The 22,771-nt window shown below is 49.4% G+C and overlaps 1 protein-coding gene across 8 annotated transcripts in view; it reads left to right on the plus strand.

The window, feature by feature from the left end:
• Positions 1–22,771, plus strand: part of SPAG17 (sperm associated antigen 17) — a 446,381-nt gene that overhangs the window by 225,848 nt on the left and 197,762 nt on the right. For all 8 annotated transcript variants that reach the window (XM_059720343.1, XM_059720341.1, XM_059720342.1 and 5 more), the window contains 2 exons: positions 2,615–2,805; positions 15,348–15,442. In XM_059720343.1, coding sequence (XP_059576326.1) covers positions 2,615–2,805; positions 15,348–15,442 — 286 coding nt within the window. The remainder of the gene's footprint in view (positions 1–2,614; positions 2,806–15,347; positions 15,443–22,771) is intronic.

The raw sequence follows: 22,771 nt of genomic DNA on the forward strand, positions 1-22,771 counted from the left end.
GCTCGCCTGCAGGGAATGAGCTAGTGCTCAGCATGGGGGAATAACGCACCCCCCGCCCCCTCCCCCATGGCCAGTGCCCCGTGCTGCAGCCGCTCACAGCCTGCATGGGGCTGCCCTGCCTGTTCACTGCATCATCGCCACTCCCGTGGGGCAGCACCATGCATGTGCTAACTTTGATACCAACACTCCTTAGAGTTAGCACTAACAGCACCTAAAAAATCATGTCATAGATGTGCTCAAGCAAGTCCAGGACTCACACTTGACAATCTTCAGATACAGCGTCTATGGTGTGAGATTCAGTCTCATTTATACATAGATATATTATTGCTCTGACTGCTGTTATAACTATGATGGTCCAGGAAATGCATGAAAAGTAAAGGGTTGTTTATGATATCTTTTATTGGCCCAGCTGTATAGTTGGGAGAGATGTTGGATAAGTTTGGGGCACAAAGGACACTGGCAGATGTGCAGGTTCCCCTCTAACTCATAGTGCTTTACATAAAGTGCCATGAATTAGAATGCCTCCCCACACACACGCAACCCAACAGATGTTTGCCTGTTGAGTTGGGGTGGGGGGGGAAATTGAACCTGCCTGGAGGAGCCCAAGGAGTCTGCCTGCAGCCAAGGAATTATCCCTCTTCCCCAGTCCCACCCTGCCCCACCTCCCAGGGGGAGTGAGCTTTCAGTTGGAGTTTGCCTGGCCCGAGCTAGAAAAGAGGGGACTGGGGTGGGGGAGGGGGACAGGGAGTATGAGGCAGTGGGGCTCCACTCCACCCCACTCCACTCACCACACCCAGCTCAGGCCAGGCAAATCCCAGCCAGCAGCTTGCTCCCCCTTCCCCCTCCCTGTCTGCTGACACACCTGGGTGCAGGCCAGGGCCAGGCCAGGCCTGATTTTGCCACAAATTAACCCTTGGGAACAGAAGTTCCCTAAGGTGTTCCAAAGTGGAGCACCTTCATCTGTTCCTTCATTTAATGATGGTTTATTTGTCACACAATCAGCCACTTCTAAAGCACTCTGCAGCTGTGCATGTGTGTTAGGGCATAGTTGGCGAGCAGGGGTTTTCAACCTGTTTTAGTAAGTGTACCCCCAGTGGCCAGACATGGGGGGGGAGGGAGGGAGGTGGTACATGGCTGGATGCAGAGTGGCAGTAGCCAGTGCTGCATGTGAGCTTCCCCTTCCCCCCATGTCCAGTCAGCCAGGCGCTGCCTGCTCAGCCCACACAGGGCTGCCACTATCCTGACCGCCCCTGGCCCTGCTCCTGGGAGGCAGAGGCATGGGGAGCTAGGTGGCAGCACTCTGTCCCTGCCCACCTATGCGTACCCCCTAGGGCCCTCCCAAGTACCCCTGGGGGTATGCATACGTACCCCTGGTTGACCACCCCTACTGTACAGCACATTCAGAGGGCTGAATACATGACAAATGTAACTTCTGTCTGCACCCATAGTGCCCTTCGTTAGATCTGGGGAAGAAGCAGATGTAGTCTAAGTTAACAATGTCATGTGTTTAACTCCACATAAATGAAAACAGTCACCTATAGCAACAGTTCCCAATCTGTCAGTCTGTGGTACAGGTACCACCAGTAGTACACAGACAACCTGTCAGTGGTACATGTTAATAGATCTATTATAATTACTTTATATGACAAAAATTTGCTGGTGGTACTTAAGGTTGTATCATTTTAAATTGGTGGTGCACAATCTATCAGAGTTTGGGAACCATTGACTTTTAGGAATGAAGGAGGGTTGTGAAACAGTATGCAAGAGAGAGAAGGAATGGAGAGAGACAATCACCAGTAAATGGTTCTCACAGGATGATGATGGTTCTCACATGAAAACCATTCCCTTTCTGGCCTCACAATCCTTAAACTCAAGGGAAGCCTACAAAACACCTTCAAGAGAGGCCTGGGAACAAACATTCCTAACCTTCCTGGACACTAAAAAGCATGTCCTGAACAAAGACTTTATGACTCACAACAGTCTACCTACTATCTCTGCTGTTCCCTCTGCAATCTACAGGTAATAACAACCCAACCCTCTTACCTCTTGAATGGTCTTGTTTTTCTACTTCATTAAATAATTTTTTAACTGCATTTCCCTTTGCTCCTACAATTACAGACCAATTCATCAGCCACTCTATCAACCCTGCGAAGGAAGTAAAAGAGTATGGACACAAATACATTTGGAGCTGTTTCAAAAGGCCAGCAGCCATTATACTCTAGTTGTTATGCATGAACAAGGCAGGAATAGTACAAATAGAACAAAACCACTCTGACTTCAGCACTAACTGAAATAGTGCTAAAGTTGGGTTTACAGCTAGCTTGATTTTCTTTGAAAATTGATCCTCTCTGAAGGAGGGGTTCTCATGCACTTTACAGAAAAAAGACAGAATCTGAAATATAAATGCATTAGGAAAAGATTAGTAAGGGAAAAATAACAATTTCCATTTTAAAAAACCTGGTAAACTTCACCCTGAGATTATGGGAGAGTACTCAGATAAGCAGTTAAGAAGTCAAATAAAAGGTAAAACATAAAGAATCTTTTTTTTTATCTGACACCATATTAATGATACAGTATTTTTGATTGTTAATAGAACAAACATGGTTATTTCCAGAAACTACCTGGAGCTAATTGCCAGTTCAATTGAAGACTGGGTGATGAAGGAAGAAGCCAAATACCAGCAAGAAAAAATGACTAAGGAACTAAAAGCCTTAACATTCGCTGAAGTAACAGCAGAAAGACCTTCTGAAGCTAAATCGTCTGCCTCTGCTGTCAGAAAAACTGGTTCTCCCAAGAAAACCAAAAGTAGGTGTGTTTCTATTTTTGACATAGTAAACTATTTCCAAACACTCAGTGCTAAAACCCGAACTTGTTTAGAGTAATATCCTGAAAATTTTCAATGAGAACCAATTTTCACCATATGAAGGCATGTGAAAATGTCTGATGGTAAATTATGTTTGCTTACATTTTAAAGTACTGTATTTACTCAACTAGAAGATGATGTTTCCCCCCACCCATTTAACATGTGGGGGGTGGGAAGCCCCTCATCTCAGAATTGTGTACGAGGTGGCAGGGGACAGACAGCTGCTGCAGTTCCAACTCCAACCCCAGCCCTGAGTCAGGGCCAGAGCTGCAGCTGCCGCCTGCCTCACACTGCCTCTGCACCCCTCATTGCTCCTTCCTTGGAACCATGGGCCCCCACTGCAGCCAGTCTACATCCTGTCCCACTGTTTCTTCCCCCTGCCATGGCATTCCCCCTTACCTTTGCTCTGATGTTAGCAGGCTCTGTCCTCGCTGTAGCCTGGAGCATAGAACATGGTCCCAGCCCAGCCCTGTAGCAGTAGTGTTGGCTCCACACCACTGCTATGGGGCCAGGCTGGAGGTGTTCTTAGTGCCCAAGGCTGCAGTGGAGAAGGACCTTGCTGGCATGGTAGTAAAGATGAGTTGTGGTGGAGGGGTAGGCAGGGATTAGATACTTTTGGGAAGGGGAAGAACTGAGGCTGCAGGGGCCAGAAAGAGTATGGAGAATGTTAGACCCTAGCTCTATGCACTGCCCAATGACTAGGGAGATGACGATCCAGTTGTTCATGGATCCTGTTACTCATGAGCCAGAGCAAACAGGGAGCAAACACCAGCACACACTGCTCGCAACAGCTTTATTCATAATGGAGACAGCTTTGGGCCAGGTCCCTCACAGACACACAGCCTGTGAACCAGGGGACCTCCACTGAACATTGTTTTTTTTCACATTTTATACATCTTGGTTCATGCTCATTAACATTTACTCCACCTTCGCCCCTCCTTTGGTTCCACCCATATCTCCTCCTCTCTTAAGCTCCGCCTCTGTTTACTGTTTACTTTGGTAGCATGGAATTGCCTATGCATTTCATTCATTTACATGCCTCTCTGCTAAGAGTGCATGCTCAAGACTTTGATCCTGGCTTACTCTGGTCATTTGCTGGTTCTTTCTGGTTTCTTGCTGACTCCTTCTTTATCTCCAAGGTCTTACTTCTGCTTTATGTCCTGACGATAGCTAGTGGGCTGTATCTTGTTCTTCTTACACAGTGAACTATATATCTTTACAACACTACTCCATCATTAAGACAATGCTTGCCTAAGCATTTGCAAAGTTACTTTTAATATATCATCCTGCCTTGTGACCAGCAGCTTTTGCTGAGACACAGATTAAAGCTTTTATTCAGCTGCATATCCAGTGTTCCCCAAGATCCAAATGTGGTCACCCTAACAGAGAGCAAAGGGGGATGGAGGAAAAAGGCGGGGGGGGGCAGGTGGCAGAAGACAAACTGCATATCTCCCCTACCACCTCCACACTACTTGCCCCCTAATGCCTGTCCCCCATTGCTCCATCCATTGCTTTTGCCCCCTTATTGCTTCCCCTACCATTTGCCCCACCACCACCTGCCCCGCTATTGCCCGCCTCATTGCCTGTCCTCCCACCGCCTGCAGCAGTGCAGGGGACAAATTTAAAACAATCCTCTAATAATTAGATACTATACATGGAAAATTATAATAAATTTATACATTTTCCATGTATAGAATCTTATTGTTGGGAAGTTGTCTAAATTCAGGGTCTTCTTAGGTTTTGGAAAATATGGTAATATGTATGTATATCTACTTATGTTCAATGTTAACTTTGTCCTGCTGACTAAGAGTTAAATGTTGCCTTTAGTCACAATGCTATACATTTGAAATAACTCAGTTTACTTATTGGAATTACAGGGGTAGATTTAAGGTTTTAAGAAAGATGCAGAATAATTGGAAGCAATGGGCACATCTACACATGCAAATAATCTGGGAGTAGCTTACTCTTGAATAAATTATTTGAGAGTAAACTTTCCCAGGCACATGTCTACACATGCAGGAATGTGGGAGCAGATTTGCTGCTCCTAGCATCAGACTGCTCCCACTCCCTGTGTCCTTGCAATGGCCCCCTGCAGCAGCCACAGGGAGCTCTAGGCTCCCCCTGGGTGCTAACCCAGGGACCAAGAGACAGCTGTCTCCTGGCAGGGGCTGGGACATTGCTCCCTGCCCCGGGAGCTGTCTACTGCCAGGGTGGGCTCTGCCACTGGAGCCCATGTGGGGACAATGTCCCCCTGCCCCAGCAGCAGGGAGCTCCCAGACTCCACTTCATGGTTCAGGGCCAGCACTGGGAAATCCTTATCTCCCAGCCCTAGTCCTGTGGTCTCCTTATCTCCCAGCAACAGTTCTGTGGTCATGCGGCCAACACTGGGCTCAGGCTGAGAGAGAAGAATCTCCCAGCCCAGATCCCATGACCATGGGGCTTGTGCTAGAAGATCCTTATCTCCCAGCACCAGCCTTGTGACTGCAGGACTTGGGCTGGGGAGATAAGGATCTCCCAGTGCCGGCCCCACGATCGCAGAACAGGAGCTGGGAGCTGCCTTGTGCTGGGGCAAGGGGACGTTGTTCCTGCCTGGGTTCCAGTGGCAGAGTCCACCCCAGCATCAGGCAGCTCCCAGGGACAGGGAGCAATCTCCTGACCCCTGCTGCTCAGTTGACCAGGAGCACATTTGCTCCCAGTCAGGCGTTTACACCTGCACTACTGCACAGTAAGTAATCTCAAGTAAATTCGCTACTTGCATTTATAGGTAGCAAATTTACTTGTGATTAGAGCCAATTACATAAGCATTTGCATGTGTAGATGTGGATGCTTACTGGACACTAATTAGCTCTGCTGCACAGTGAGACCTCTCATGTAGATGTGCCTGGTTTAGTTTAGAAGGATTCTTTTGTGAGGGACAACAGAAATCAGAAGTCAGAAGCTACAGGTTATAAACTAGATGGTAAGCTGGGGTCAAAGCAAAGTTTTGAGAGGTGGGGATTTTGAGCAGCATGTGTGATAATTTATGAGCAGTCAACAAAATCCCAACATCTGTTATTTTGTCAAGAAGTCATATATAACAAAAGAATCACATGTGACTTGTCAGTATTTTGTCTATGCTTTATCATAGGGCTGTGCAAAGCTTTAGTCCCTGATTTGATTTGACGGAGATTCAGCCCGATTTCATAGATTCATAGATTCATAGATGTTAGGGTCAGAAGGGACTTCAATAGATCATCGAGTCCGACCCCCTGCATAAGCAGGAAAGAGTGCTGGGTCTAGATGACCCCAGCTAGATACTCATCTAACCTCCTCTTGAAGACCCCCAGGGTAGGGGAGAGCACCACCTCCCTTGGGAGCCCGTTCCAGACCTTGCCCACTCTAACTGTGAAGAAGTTCTTCCTAATGTCTAGTCTAAATCTGCTCTCTGCTAGCTTGTGGCCATTATTTCTTGTAACCCCCGGGGGCGCCTTGGTGAATAAATACTCACCAATTCCCTTCTGTGCCCCCGTGATGAACTTAAAGGCAGCCACAAGGTCGCCTCTCAACCTTCTCTTGCGGAGGCTGAAAAGGTCCAGTTTCTCTAGTCTCTCCTCGTAGGGCTTGGTCTGCAGGCCCTTGACCATACGAGTTGCCCTTCTCTGGACCCTCTCCAGGTTATCCGCATCCTTCTTGAAGTGTGGCGCCCAGAATTGCACGCAGTACTCCAACTGCAGTCTGACCAGCGCCCGATATAGGGGAAGTATCACCTCCTTGGACCTATTCGTCATGCATCTGCTGATGCACGATAAAGTGCCATTGGCTTTTTTGATGGCTTCATCACACTGCCGGCTCATGTTCATCTTGGAGTCCACTAGGACTCCAAGAACCCTTTCCACCTCTGCCATCCAGCAGGTCATTCCCTAGGCTGTAGGTGTGCTGGACATTTTTCCTCCCTAGGTGCAGCACTTTGCATTTCTCCTTGTTGAACTGCATCCTGTTGTTTTCTGCCCACTTGTCCAACCTATCCAGGTCTGCCTGCAGCTGTTCCCTGCCCTCCGGTGTGTCCACTTCTCCCCATAGCTTTGTGTCATCTGCAAACTTGGACAGAGTACATTTGACTCCCTCGTCCAAGTCACTGATGAAGAATTTGGTAGCTGAATCTCCGAATCCAAATCAAATCAGAGGACCCTTTAATCTCTCCGAATCGAATCGGAACCCTTCAAATTGACTTGAAGAGATTCAGAAAGATTCAGCAATTTGGACATACAGACAGCTTTAAATGTTTTTTTCTACATAGCTCTAGGTAGCAGGGGCTCGTGAGTGCTGCAATGCTGGAGCACATGGAGCGTCCCACAGAAGCATGGGAGACTCCCCAGCGCACTCAGCAGCAGACCCAGAAGTGGACCAGTAGCACTTCCAGTCCACTTCCAGATCTGTCAGGGAGCACACTGCCCCCCCCGCGCGCACACCCTTTCTGCTCAGCAACTGGTGCCTCCTGGGTCGGGGAGGTGGCAACTGGGGTTCCCCTGCAGCCAATCGCTGAACTGGGGGTGTGCAGGGAGCTCCCCTAGCATGCTCCCCGGCAGACCTCGAATGGGACCAGAAGTACTGGGTCCCAGACCTGGAATGGAACCAGTCCATTTCTGGGTTTGCTGCCGAGCACATGGAGGGCCCCGCTCCCCCCCGCACTCCTGTGGGATGCTACATGCTCCCCACCATTGCAGCGATCACGAGCCACACCTCTTACCTTAAGGTATGTAGAAACAACTTTTAAAGCTATGTCCTAATTGCTGATTCTCTGAATCAGCATCAAATCTTCAGATTTGGATTCGGCTGAATCGAATCAGGGACATTGATCTGAATCAACAAATCGAATCACTGTCCCTGATTTGGGCCAAATCAAATCGAATAGGACCCACTTTGCACACCCCTACTTTATAATCTTTTTATCTTTGGGACCTTCTAGCACTAGAAGGTTACATAAAATGAGTGGATGTAGGATTTTGAAATGGGTGGGTGCAGCAGCTCCACTTCCCCTTTTAAAGCAGGTAAAATATACATTTGTGCATACCCTGAGTTACCACAGTTAAATGTGGGACCCTCAAAAATAGGGAAAACTAGGAAAAAAAACATTTTAAAACTAACAATCCTTTTTTCCTTTCACATTTTTCATTGTTTCTTCTGTTTGCTAATATCCAAACTATTTATTTTTCATTAGATGGAGCTGTGAAGCCATAAAACTAAGTTGAGGACAGTAAAAGTATTTCTCTTACAACAGATTTTGATGGTTTTAGCACAACATTATTGCTTGTCTGGCAGCATCTGTCTGGTCCTTTGGCCCCATCATTGCAGTATCTCTGAATCTGCCATTACAGTTGTTCTAGGGTTAGGTTAGCCAGCTAAAGCATTGGGCCTTAATCCTAAAATAGCAATAATAATAAAATGTAAAACCTGGTGTTTTTACAGCACTTTTCATCTCATTATAACAACAAAGCTAATTCTAAGAACAGTACCTGCAACTGTAAGTTCTTATCAGCAGGAACCAGGTCTTTATATGTGTGCGTGCTGTGGCAGAATACCATCTCTGTCCCTCCCCAAACTTTGCTATGTGACAATTTGGTCACTGCAGAGGGCAGACATCCCATGGGCTCCAGGTAACCCTGAGTTGTAACCTGAGCTGGATACATTCCTGAGGGAGGGGGGAAATGTGCTCCCTCTGACTATGTGACTGGCATCACATACCTGGGTTCGGGGCTAAAGCTCCCTATTGTTCTAAGCAATGGCAACCTGACTGGAAGGGGACTAAAGACCTTCCAGTCTACCCAACAGCCAGTGATCCATTTCAAACTGGTTGGCTGACAGCCAACAGTTGCTGGCCTTCATTGGATCGGGTAAATGAGGTCATAAGATCTATGTAAGTTAAGGACTGCCCAGGAAGAGAGGCAGTAGCCATGATGAAAACTCAGAGAGAAGCTGGACCATCTGAAACTTATTCTGTCTCTTGAAACTCATGATCAATGAACTGCTTGCCTCCAGAGGGGATCTCCACCTCCCTCTGGATGATACTCATGAGTAAGCTACCTGAGAGCTTACTAGATATATAGCTTGCAGTGACTCAGATGCATGATCAAAGGCTACCATGCCACTTTGCTCTAAGGGATTTCTCTGATATTGCTCTACCCTTGTACCCTATTCGAAACCTACTCCTTGTAAACAATAAAGTTCTCCTTTGTACCTAGCACGGAAGACTTATTGGGAGAGGGTCTAAATTATGCCTTGGAATCTCCTTCGTTCAGTTGACTAAGGGAGACCACTATTTGTGCTTCAGACTGAGGGAAGCACCCCAAGATCTTGCAGTGGGTCAAGTACCTTCAAGGACTCCCATGCCTGTATTTCCCAGAGGGTGCAGGTCCAGGATCAGCCCAGACTCTGGTTGGTGGCAGCGTTACCCCCAGGCTAGCGGGTGTGCTCCAAGGAGGGGGTCGGCTACACGTGAGGCACCCTGAGGGAGGCACTCGGAGCCTGGAAGGTGGTCGGGCACAGAGAGGTGGGTGGCTCAGCACAGGAGCATCCCCTACTGGCCCACCACACATGGTGGCAGGGTGGGATCCGACAACCTGCTGTATTGAAGGCATAATTTGGAGAAGGGAATAGAGTCACTGAAAACCCTTAAGCAAACAATCTCTAATTTGGCATTGGGTCAACTGGACAGTGTAGATAGCTAGGATGGCCGACAAGTATGGCCATCTGACTGTGGACAAATTGGTGCAAAAGCTGAAGGGGATAGGCATCCAAAGAAAAAATGGGCAAAAGAAACAGGACCTGATTGAAGTCATGCTGGACTATGAGCAAACTAGGGAAGTGCCTACCCTGGTTCCACGTGGGGGTGGAGATGATGGAACCACTCTTTTCGACAAGCCACCAGGAGTGAGCCCCCCTAAGCTAAAAATGCCTGAGGAATGATCCCCATCTCTGACCCATGGATCAGACCTCCAGAGATACAGGATGGAGCTGGAAGCTCAAGAAGCCCAGTGCCAGCATGATGAGAGGGAAGTCCAGTGCAGGCATGAGGTGCATAAGCTCGAGCTAGAGTTGCATAAGATGCAGCTGGTGGAGAGGGCAGCATAGCGCGAGCATGAGGCTATAGAGGCCCAGAACCAGCGTTAAGAGTGGGAGGCCCAGCACAAAACAGAGGCCGAAGAGGCAAGGCTCAGGCATGAGCATGCACTTGAACTACTTCAAAAGCAGCATGAAACCAGAAGCCGGATTGATTCACCTCAGCCAGCACCAGCTGCACTCCCCAAACTGAACACCCCCGTCCTCTCTCACTACAAAGACGGGGATGATCCAGAAGTGTTCCTAAGCAACGTCGAAAACCAAGCATACCAATGGAAGTTGGAAAAGGAAGAGTTCATGAAACATATGGCTGCTCTGGTTGAGGGTGACATGTCTGTTGTCCTGAACATCCTGCCCTTTGAATCAGCAGATAACTATGACACCTTTAGGTGCATGTAAGGTTTAAACTAGGTCCAGATTACTTCCAAGCCCTACTTCTAACCCCTGGCCGGGAAAGACCATGCACGAATTTGGGGCCCTGCTCTGGGACTCATACCAGAAATGGAAGAAGGGAGCTGAAGCTTCTACTGTGGAGGAGGTGGACATGCTTATGGTGACAGACCAATTCTATTGAAAATGCCTGAGGGAGATTAAAACTTGTCAAGGATAGGGGCCCTAAAACAATCTGGGAAGCTACGAAAATTGCAGACCAGCTGTTGCTAAATAGACAGGCTAAACCAAAAGCCTCCCTACTTTGGGATGGAACAGAAAGGGTTCCAGAAAGGGGGGAAGGGAGGGCCAGGCCCAAAAGGGGAAAGGGGGCCACCTCCTGCTGAGTGCAAGGCAGCCCCAGATTCGGTCAAGCCATCCAATTCAGAAAAGAGGGGTTGCTATAACTGCAGGGATGCAGGCTACATCTGGCCCAACTGCCCAAAGCTAAGCAACAAACCCAAGCCAATCAGCTGTGCAACAGCTGTAAGCAGTCAGGAGGGATACCTAAGCCACTCTGAGGGGTGTACCTGATGCTATAGGATTACAAACCCAGAAGAGGTGCTGGCCAACCACCGGACTGAGATAACGGTAAAAGGGAGAACCCCAGTTGGGGAACTGGACACAGGGGTTGGTGTGTCATTAATCAATGCCAACCTGGTTTCACCTGCAGATATAGTCCAGGGGAGGAACCTTACCATACAAGGGGTGGGGCCCCAGTCATTCGAGTTACCCATCTCCCCATTGAGTGGAGAGGCTACAGGATGCGCATATAACTACGAGTGCTGGAAGAGGCTCCTGTCCCCATCTTGATGGGGCGGGATGTTCTGGAGCTTGAATACCGGCAAAGGGAGGGAGGCCACTTCATGGAGCCCTACCGTGTTAAAGTGGTGACTCATCAACAGAGCAAAAAGGCTAAGGCAGGAGGAGTGGAAACCTCCCAGGCCCAGGTCACCCAATTGGAGAGACTCCCCCTGGCTGCAGCCATCTACCAGCCAATGAGGAAACTGGTGACCTTCAGGTTAGGATAAGTGACAGCCCCAGGGAGGAGTCCGGTCAGTCTGTGGCAGAGGAAACTGAGACTCTTGGGGAGATGTTAGAGGACATCCCTAAGGGTGAAGGTGTATTTCTTACAGGAGTACCAGAACTCCCCACTGATTGCTTAGCTGGGCACGAGGAGTTCAAGCAGGAGGTTCTACAGGACCCCAGCTCGAAGGAACTCTGGCAGATGGCTCAGGATCCAGAGACAGCATTCACCCCAGATAAGAGGGAATTGGTGGTCTGGGATAAGGGACTCCTCTATAGGTTGTGGGTACCAAAGAACCATGCCAAGACCTGGGAGCCCTGTTGCCAGCTCATAATACCTCTTAAGTTCAGACAACAATTGCTTTTCATGGCTCATGATTTACCTTGTGCTGGTCACATGGGCAGGGAATGGACATGCCGGCAGCTGCAGGCAAACTTTTATTGGCCCAGAATTGCCCAGAATGTGACAGACTACTGCAGATCTTGTGAGATGTGCCAGCAGAGGGCCAAAAGTGGGGACAAGAGAAAGGCTCCCCTACAGCCCCACCCTATCATTGATCAACCCTTCCAAAGAGTAGGTATAGACATTGTGGGCCCTCTGAGGCATAAGACTCATAGAGGGAAGAAATACATCCTGACTCTAGTGGATTTCACAACTCGGTACCTGGAGGCAATTGCCTTGACCTCCACCAAGGCACCCATAGTTGCTGAAGCCCTGACCAAGATCTTCTTTCAGCTGGGTTTCCCCTCTAAGATCCTGACTGACAGGGGTGGGAACTTCCTGGCTGAGGTGATGAAGTGCCTGTGGGAGTGCTGTGGAGTGAAACACCTCAAGACCACAGCCTACCACTCCCAGACAGGGCATCTACTATCACATTCTGGTTTACCTTGATGAGTTCAATGGTGAAGTTGAACTCTTGAAGCTACCAGGCCCACCGTTGATGCATGATCAAAGGCTACCGTGCCACTTTGCTCTAAGGCAGGGGTGGGCAAAATGCGGCCCGGAGGCCGGATACAGCCCACTGGAGCATTCTATCTGGCCCACAGGGCCCCTAAAATAGGTTCCCACACCCACCATGTCAGCTTGACGTTGCTGATGCAGTGCGTGTGGGAAGAGGACTAGCTATGTGCCACTTGGGACAGGATGAGCCCAGCCAGAGCAGCAAGGGCTCAGCTGCACTTTCCCCCTACCTGTGCCGGTCAGTCCCAAGCAGCACACAGCTCTGCCACCGCCTCTGCTGGCTGATGCCGACCCAGGTGGGTTTGTCCCATCCAGAGCAGCATTCAGCTGAAGCCAGATTCCCACGTGCTGTTGGGGACCCGAGGAGCCCGACCAAGTCGGCACCGGCTAGCAGAAGCAGCAGCAAAGCATGTGCCGCTCGAGACTGACCGGTGCAGGTAGGGGGAAAATGCAGCTGAGCCCCTGCCGCTCCAGCCGGGCTCGTTCCGACCCAAGTGGCACATGGCTCCACCGCCCCTTCTGCTGGCCGGTGCAGACCCGGACGGCCTCCTCCCATCCCCAGCAGCACGTGGGAAGCCAGCTTCAGCTGCATGCTGCTCCGGATGGGACAGACCCAGCCAAGTCAGCAACGGCCAGGAAAAGTGGGATGCAGCTGAAGTCGGCTTCCCACAAGTTGCTGGGGACAGGAAGAGCCCGGCCAGGTCTGCACCAACCAGCAGAAGTGGCGGTGGAGCCGTGTGCCGCTCGGGATGGGACGGGACAGGACGAGCCCAGCCAGAGTGGCAGGAGCTCAGCTGCATTTTTCCCCTGCCTGCACCAGTCAGTCCCGAGCGGCACACGGCTCTGCTGCCACTTCTGCTGGCCAGTGCAGACCTGGCCAGGCTCCTCCTGTCCCCAGCAGCTCATGAGAACCTGACTTCAGCCGCATGCTGCTCTGGATGGGACGGACCTAGCCAGGTCAGCACCGGCCAGGAAAAGCAGCATGCAGCTGAAGCTGGCTTCCCACATGCTTCTGGGGATGGGAGGAGCCCGGCCAGGTCTGCACCAGCCAGCAGATTGGTATAACGTGACCAGCCTATGGCTGGGGAGGGGTCAGGGTCCCTAGATCTGAGACCTGATGTAGGCTATGGCACAAAGACTCACTCTAGAACAACATGCTAATAAACTTGTGTCTGTACCTGCCAGGAACCCAAGTAGCAGGTGGTTGATACGTGGTAAGCTCATGTGAGTAAAAACTGCTTATTGCTTTCTGTGTGACCTTCAAAATGTTTTTAGCTTATTAAAATATGCCATACTTTGTGAGAGTCATTGCCTCTTGTATGAGAAAGCAGAATCATAGCCACTGAACTAAATTCATGCCCCGTGGGAATCATCACAATTCAGCAAAATGGGCAGGAAGGAAAAGCCGGTGTTCTAAATGTGCACCCTAAAAGAGGCCACAAAAGAGTCAGAAGCATAACCTTAGAACCAGGACAGCTATCCAGTGACGGCAGTCCAGTAGGCATGATGAGAATCCTCTACTCTCATGAGATTTAGGAAAGCAAGAGGACATGAGAGCAACATGTAGGCAGAGACAGTGCAGGGCCTTGGAGCCATGTTAGTAAGTGAGGACAACTGTGTTCCCACTCTGGTCAGTGACTAATTGTGGGTACATCTTCACTAGCTTCAAGCAACTCAAATCTGCTGCCAAAAAATAAACCCTTCCTACCCACTTACACTTTTACCTGCTCTGAACTGGAAATGAGGCAGTGAGGGCCCTTCTAGGGTGGTCCAAGGACAGTAGAAGAATATCACACACAGAGAGTGAGAGATGTTCCCAGAATGTCCTCACCACCACATTTCTTCTGAAAAGCAGGGATATCCTGAGGTTTGTTTAATACTTGTAAAATGCTTGGAGAGCCCCCCATAGATGCACTGCATAGAAATGCAAAATATATTTTGACTTATTTGGTTGGCACCTTGGGCTGAGATTTTCAAAGCTGAATCAAAAGGCCAACTTCCATTAAAATGAATGGGATTTAGAGGGCTCCAAATCTTTTATGACAGCTTTGTAACACGCCTATCTATCCCTTTTTGCAAATCTCAGCCATAGTTTGGAAGCTCAGCCAAAGAACATAAAAGCATAAAAAGTGCCATGCTTAGTCAGCCCAATGGTCCATCTAGCTCAGTATCCTGTCCCGAACAGTGGCAGAGGTGGATGCTACTATAGAGGGAGAGTTTTGAACTGGTTATACCTATTTCATTGTCACTTCCTGCAACTTCACTGGTGTCAAAGGTTACATGACATCACTTCCTGATGTGATACCGCTTCCTGTGAGGTCTTTGAATATGGCTCGCTGGCCCACTGGGTGATAAAAAGTTCATGATCCGGACCCACATTCAAAAAGGTTGGACACCCCTGGACTAGCGGGTGTGCTCCAGGAAGCAGGTCGGCCAGACATGAGGTCCAGCCCCCTCCAGGGAGGCACTTGGAGCCTGGAAGGTGGTCAGGCACAGTGAGGTGGTTGGCTCAGTGCAGGAGCACCCCCTACTGGCCCGCCACAGGCGCATCTACTTTTGCAAGTACTAAATGACTCTGCAGTACCTGCCAGTACTGTGCAGTCCAGCAGCGCATGGGTCATTTTTGACCTTACTGCACAGTAGCAATGAGCAGTAGTGGCAGTGTCATGGTTGGTGCCTGCCAATGCTACATTGCCATAGCATCTCATGTAGACGTGCCCTATGTGTAGTGACTAGCATACCAGAACCTTGATAATGATGGGATTTCAGGGCATTACACTAATATAAATATTAAATAATGATGGTTGTGAGAAACAAGTGTCTCTGCCCTGTCCCTCTTCTAAACAGAGGGACAAAGGAGTTGAAACATGGAATCCAACCTGGCCCTCCCACTGATCCAGGAATTCTGTTTTGCTTTTTTTAATATTACCAACATATTGATAATTTTGCTTATTTCTTTCTCATTTCTCAAAGGCAATGCTTTAAGACCTGAAAGTAAAGGAGAGACCACTCCAGAACTTCAACCTGAGAAAGAAAAAAATTATTTTATCAGAGAAGGTTCTCTCAAGGTGAGCCAAAATGCAAAAATTTCTTCTGAAATAAACTAATTAATGTAGATGAGGGACAGTAGAATTAACTTCATTAATTCATATATTTGTTGTCTGACCATTTTCATTTTTCTTATTCTTGGTTCATTATTATTTATTTATTTATTTTGCTTATCTTTTATTTTGTTGCTTTGACTATAAATATTTAGGGAAAGATTGTTGGGATTGCATAAGATAAATATTTCTTTGAAAGTGATGTGGTGATGTTCTTGCTGTGATAGTACAGGAGATATGTGAGAAGCAAGAATTCTTGTGGGTGATATCTGTTATTGAACTAACTGTATGGTTGGGATAGACATAGGCAAACTTTTAGGTATCAGAGTACCCTTTGCTGTGTATATCAACTGTAAAGTTTGGTTCAATAAAAGATATCACCCACAAGAATTTTTGCCTTTGGAAGTGATCAATGGTGTCTAGCTCTGGCTGCTTATACAGCTATTATTGTTGAAGTCACTATGGCCCAGATACATAAATTTAATCACATAAAGCCAGGCTCATAAAAATATATAAGCACCCAGAACAGGACTTAGGCTAACTTTAGGTGTCTGTATTCAAAACTTACTAAAAAAAACCAATCCTGCTGAGTGAACTGAACTCACTAGGCACTTCTTCTTTAGACCTGAAGGTTTCCCTGGACTTGTAGTTATGCTTCTTCACATGCCCAGAATTAACCAGGTCTAAGAAGTTAAGTGCCTAGATCCCACCTAAGTGACATTTGGATCCAAAATCTAGGCCAAGCAGCACCTAAACTCCTGAGGAGTCCAATATGGTAGGTATGTTTGAAGCAGGGATAACACAGGTCAACAGGATTGGTCTCCTAACAAAATGCATTCCTAGCTGTTTCCTTTTTAAAACGTAATTGCTGATGGCAGACAAGGAAAGAGAAATGGTAGTGCCAACCTTTTATATAATGCCTGCTAGTAAAGGCAGGAAACTCACCTGGAAAAAGGGACACCTAAGAACAGGGGTGGACAATTATTTCAGCTGGAGGTCTGCTTAACCTGTTTTGGTGAACTGTCAAGGTGTGCAAGGTAACAGGCGCCCCTCACCCCCCAGTCACCATCTTGGGACCAGACATCCCACCCCAACCCCTGACCTTTGCTAGAATAAGTCCCTCCCCTTGCCCTAGAAGTACTTCTTTTTGGAGGGAGGGTGCTGCCATCTTGAAACTGAAAAAAAAATCCAAATTGTACACTAAAAAAAAATCAAACCTCTACTATAACTTATTTTAATCTTATTTAAAAAAATATTTTGTCCTGATTTATGTGTATTTGTGTAGTGTATCTGGGGGGGGTGGGTATGGTGAGTGGGGGCATGGGGCAGTGCAGTGCAGTGTGTGTGGAGAAGTGTGGTGTGAGGTATGTGTTTAGGGTGGGGACTGCAGGAAGGTGTGCGTGTGGGGGGGGTTATGGTGTGTGTGCCCGCCTCCACTCTATTATACGCTCCTGCGCCACCTTTGCCTGAGCAGTTGATCTTGCTTGCCAGGGACCCATGTGCGGACCCCAGAGGGTACCTCGGCTGTCTTCAGGGAGACCCCCTAACTCACCTGCCACAACTTTGAATGGTTCTTCAGTGGAGGGGATCCCCTTTGAGGGAGCCTCCAGGGTCATCACGCGTCTCAGCAGGCACTCATGGGGCTCTAACCTCCCCTACACCCCAGCCAAGCGCCACCCTTTGAGATGGGCCTTCAAGTCTATTTTGCGGCTAGCCCCCACTGGTGTCTTCCCTGGTCTCCATGTTGCCTCTCGATGGTGACCACCCTGGGCCCTGGCCGAACTCTGGTGGGAGGGCCTGGGGACCCTCGGCTTTTGGACTTGTCTTCTCTGGTGCCCTTAGCCCTCAGTACCTACTGGTGGTGGCTCCCAGTGCGTTCTTGCACGGCATCTCTCTCCCCTTTCTCAGGGTCCTAGCCACCCTCACCTGGTACTAAGGACTCCGCTAATTTACCTTCACAAAGAGGATCAAGATAGACGAGCCCGAAAGGGGATCATGGCCAATGCCTGGATCCTAAACCCTTCTTCCCTGAAACACCCAATCTGATGCAAAATGAACAAAACCACCACCGTGACTACTGGTGAGGTGCGACCAAAAAGAAAGAAGGGAGGGAGGACCCTGAAGGAAACAGAGCACCCACCGTGAGAGCTCCGTACAACCTTAGCCCCCAACGCCCTTAGCCTTAGGCACCCTCCGGGTCGGGGCCCGTGCTTCGGCCCCAGCCAGGGTCCCTCTCTCTCCCTCTCTCCCTCTGGGCTCTGCCTCTACTCGGGGCTGCGGCCCCGTTGCCTGTGATTAGGACTGTCCTGTTGGCTCTTCCAGGGGTTGCTGCGGGTCCCTCTGCTGGCTCCCTCAACTCCCGCCGGGCTTCTCCAGCTTGGGGTTCCCCGCCGCTCCTGCTGCTGTCGCTGCAGCTACCACAGCCGGCCTTCCCACCGGCTTCCCTGCTGGCGTCTTCAATCCCCGCTGGTCCTCGGCTCAGGGATCTTCTCCAGCTCCCGCTGCTCCCACTGCTGCAGCAGCCACTGCTGCTGCCTTTGCCGGCCTCTCCGCTGGTGTCTTCAATCCCTGCCAGTCTTCCCTGGCTCAGCAATCCTCTGCTGCTTCCGCTGCTCCTGCCACTACCATCACTGCTGCTGCATCCTCTACATTGCTGCCGTTGCCGCCACTGCTGCCGCCAATGCCATCTGCCGGCTGCCACGGCTGGACATCTCCTGCCTGGTGGTTCCCCGACGGTCCTCCGGCCCTCGGCAGGCCTCCAGTGCCTTCGGGGCTGCTCTTTATTTCTGCCAGGTGGCGTCTCCTCCTGACATCACCTGGTCCCAGCTGGATATAAGCGTGACTAATGAACCGCGCATGCAGTTTCCCACTGCACGTCTCCTCATTCCTCCCGGCCCCTACAAGAGGTTTTCTTTTCTTTTTACTTTAAACTGGGGTTTGCCTGTGAACGTGGCTTCTCCCTCTCCTGGTCCTGTGCCCCTGGGACAGTGGGAATGGGAGTGTGTATAGGTGTAAGGGAAGGGTGTAAGTGTATGGAGAGGCATGGTGGGGGTGGAAGGGTGTGGGAGTGTGTGGTGGGGCTGTGGGAAGGTTGGGGTTATGGTGGGAGGGTGGGGGTGTGCATGGGAGGATGTGGATGTGTTTGGGATATGCTGGGATGTGGGGTGTGGGTGTGTATATGTGTGGAGGGAGGTGTCCTTGGAGTCCCCAGAGCGTGCCAGTCTCTGGATCTGCATGTGGTGGCAGCAAGCCAGACCAGCTCCACCTGACCCCATAGCATGCAGCTCCCCATGCTCCTACCCCAGTCCCTGGCCACAGGTGGCAATAGCATGCTGGGCCAGCCCCACCCACCCCCATAACAGGCAGCTCCTGCCCAAGTCCCTGGCTGCACATGGTGGCAGCATGCGGGGCCAGCCCCACCCAGCCCAACAGTGCTCCCACCAGAGTCCCCAGCCACACATGGTGGCAGTGTGCAGGGCCAGGAGTCCCTGGCTGGGACAGGCCAGGCCAGGCTGGGTTGGGGGGGTTGCTTATCAACCAGAGCCTCGCCTCCTGCATGGAGGTACAAGCTTGCAGAGGGGCAGCCCAGGTCACTCATTTAAGAGTGAGACACCTGGGTTCTGGATCCTTCTCTTCAATTTAGCTATTTAGTGTTTAATATAAAGCATGTTGGCTGTTTACAGATGTTATTAAAAAACCCCCAAAAAACGCTTTACTGGAAGCAGCAGGGCAGCAGATCTAGCTCCACAGCATCTGTATAGATCAGATGCTTCAGCGGTGCTTTTTGGCACTTTAAAGGTAAGTCAATCAGCCATTAGATAAAAGCACCAAAAAAGCCCCACTAAAACTCCTGATCTATACAGATGTCAGGTGAGCTGGGTCCAGTTAACACACTGCGTCTTCTGGGCATGAGCTGGGTTTGGCATTGGAGCGTGCCGACTTAAAAGTAAAGCACTTTTGTTTTGTTTTGTTTTGTTAATGTCTGCAAGCAGCCATTATGTCCTAGAAAGAACCTAGGGACATATGTACACGTCACATTTTTTGCCCTTTCTTGCCCTGCAACAGTGTGGCTTTTTGCATGACTGGATTTTGCAGATGCTTTAAAAGTCTTTCTGGTGCATTGAAGTAAAATTCCTCAGAAGTAGTTTAGTTTGGCTCACCTTGAATTCAAGCTCCACATCCATGGATTGATTACATGCAAACACAAAGGCACTCAAAGACATGTAATGAGCTACTTTTTTCTAGTTCACCCTTTTGTACACCAGATTTGATTTCAGCAGCCCCATTTCGATAAATGGGTGTAATGTGGTTCCCTGGCAGGGTGACAATAGTGCCATCACCCCATTCCCTGCCCCTGCCCTGCCCCTGCCCCTGACTGAACATAGCCCATAGCTGCTGCTTTTTTTTTTTTCTTGTGCCATGTGCCAGCTTCCTGCCACACCATTTGCGACTGCACAAGAGATAACTGCACAGTCAGACAGACCCATGGCATCTGGCAGCCTTTAATTGAGAACGGCACAGTTCAGTCCAGGAATGAACCACTTGCGTACCTCTGGGGCAGGGGGCATGGATTGCTTTAATTTCCTTTTCACTCAGACACAGCTAAATGGTGCACACTTTGTCAGCACATACAGCCCATAGCTGGCCCCTTTTTTTTTAATGTGCTGACTGCTGCACCATTCTTGAGTGCCAGTGCCATAGCAAGGGGGTGGGGGGGTGAGCGGGTTGACTCCCCCCCTGCAGAAGTGAAGGGGTACCAATAGACACTGCCCAGCCAGCTGGGGTGGGCTGTGGGACAGAGCCACAAACGGATAGTTTGATGGGGGGGGGGTATGGGCATGGAAGGAAGGCAGCTCCCGCCACAGTGTGCACTCCCAGCCAAGCCTCGGGGGTGCCTGTGCCCCCAAGATCTGTACACAGGGTGAGGGTGGGCTGCCACTGTGGACACCAAACTTCCTTGCCACAGCACTGGTTCTGCCTGTCGCACCATTTGCGAGTGCCAGTACCATAGCAAGGGGGAGCAAGTTGGGTGACCCCCCCCCCCCACCCCAACAGGCAGTGCCCAGCCGGGGCAGGGCACAGAACAGAGCTGTGAGTGACTCATTTTGGAGGGCATAGATAAAGAGGGAGGGCGGCTCCCACCACTGCATGCACTCCCAGGCAAGTGTGGGGGGTCCTGTGCACCTCTGTTACCAAATTTGCCCATTACTTCGGGGTGTGCTCATTTATTAGGGATAGTTTCTAGGGTCTTGGTGATTGTGTCAATGTGCTGCTTGTGTTATTATATGGAGCTGTATCTCTCCCTTCTGCAAGCCCTCACCCCCAGTGGAGCTATCTTGCAGGACTCAATCTCAATGGGACTGGGTTCCTCCAGTCACCAAATCAGTCATACACACAAACACGCAAATTAACGTGACATGCCTGACCTGGCCGGGCTGATCAGCATGGACAGGCTGACACCCTCATATGCCAAGAATCAGTTCATAAGAGCAACAATAAAATGCAGTCAGACACAAGCACACAGGTAAACAGAATCCCTCTGAATCCGGCTGGGTGTCCAGCTGACACCCTCATGGGCCAGCATTCAGTTCATAAGGGCACGTCTGAGTCAAACTGGGTCAATCAGCCTGTACAAGCTGATCCCCTTATGTGTTTCAAACTCAGCACGTCCCAATCTTTGGCCTCTTGATGAGCAGACCCCACAATAATTTGGGCTTCACAGGGATCTTTAGCATAGGTAAAAGAAGCGTTGCTGCAGAGCACGGGAGGAAAGAGAAGCAGAGAAGGAAAAATATACCCAATTACTACCAGTTTGACTATAAAAGTTATTTATTGCTAAGCATATGAAATATATAATAGTACTAGTAGTAATAGACATGCAAAAGAAAAACAAACACAAACAATGACAATACTACCCTGGTTTCACTAAGTATTTGGGGAAACTTAGCTCAAGCTTAACTAATACAGTTCAGGTTCAGAAGTTTTATGCCTGGAGAGAAGAGATAGAGAGAGCGAGCGCTGGGGTCTCACCTAGTCCACGGTACTCAGGCTGCAAAGCTGACAGGCACAGTCCATAGCACAATCCTTGAAGAGAGAGACGATTTGCTCTTCCAGCATCCCAAGAACGACAGGGGATGGTGTCAGCACAGGAGTTTTCTTCTTCTTTCCTTTTCTCCCTCTTTCCTCCTGCTTCTTCTTCTTCTTTTCTCCTTTTTCTTTTTCTCTCTTTGCAGCACACACACTTACAGATTTTTATGCCCTCAGTTCAGCTGCTTTGAAGCACCCTCAGTAGTGTAAATCATTGTTTTTTCTATTGACAAGGGGTTATCTGGTTTGGACCATCTCAGGAAACTGATTGATAATCAGGAAACACTTAAGATTAGGGAGTAACCCAAATACTTGGGAGCCAGCTTGAAATTCCTATGGATGGCAGATATCCTGATGGGATATCTCATGGTTTCTTCAGGAACAATAGATAGCTTGCAGCATCAGGATTTTGGATTTTTACTTGTTGTGCACAAGCCTCAGCTTAGCATGACTTTTCCAGATCTTACTATAGTTTTTTAACAGACTTAAAGCAATTATTGGGGTGCTCATAACCTTTTCTGGAGAGGACTCCCACCAGTCGTCTCGGGAAAGATATGACAACACCTGGGATTAGGGCTCCAGCAGGCTGGGTGCTGTGATGAACCCTTAACCGTTGTTCAAATGTTGCCCATACCCCCTCTGACTCGGTCTCTTGCCTCAGCATTCCCTAACCCGGCAACCGAGTTTTAGTCAATCAAGTTTAAATAGGCCTCCCATAGTGGGACCGGGGAATGTACGGCCCGAGATGCCTATTAGAGCTGTGTGTGTGTGTCTGGGGGGGAAAAGTCCTTAGCAAATCCAGATTAGAACTGGTCTGATAAATGCTGAGCTGGGTGTGTGTGAACATGGGTTAATTAACATTGGAAGCACAGATTCCCCATCATGCAGCGCTCTCCTGCTTCTCTGGTCCCAGAATTCACTGCAGTCTCTGCTTCAGACTTTCTGTTTTCCATCTCTCATGTAAATGAATGGTCATCTGGTTCCATCTCGGATGCAAATGAGACCTAGGGCAGTTGTTTCACTCTTATCACCCTTATCTGGAGAGTTTTAGGTGCGTCTCTCACTGCATCTTAATCAGTTTCATTTAGGTAGAGGAGGGGAGGGAGCGGGGGGTGAGTCCTTTGTGAGTCAGACAGACTGCATCCTGTGCCAGGGTTGCCCAAGAATACAGAGCTGAGGCGTAACACCTCAGATCTGTGTGTGGGGTCA

The sequence above is a fragment of the Alligator mississippiensis genome, chromosome 1 (genome assembly GCF_030867095.1).
Source record: "Alligator mississippiensis isolate rAllMis1 chromosome 1, rAllMis1, whole genome shotgun sequence".
Taxonomy (NCBI): domain Eukaryota; kingdom Metazoa; phylum Chordata; order Crocodylia; family Alligatoridae; genus Alligator; species Alligator mississippiensis.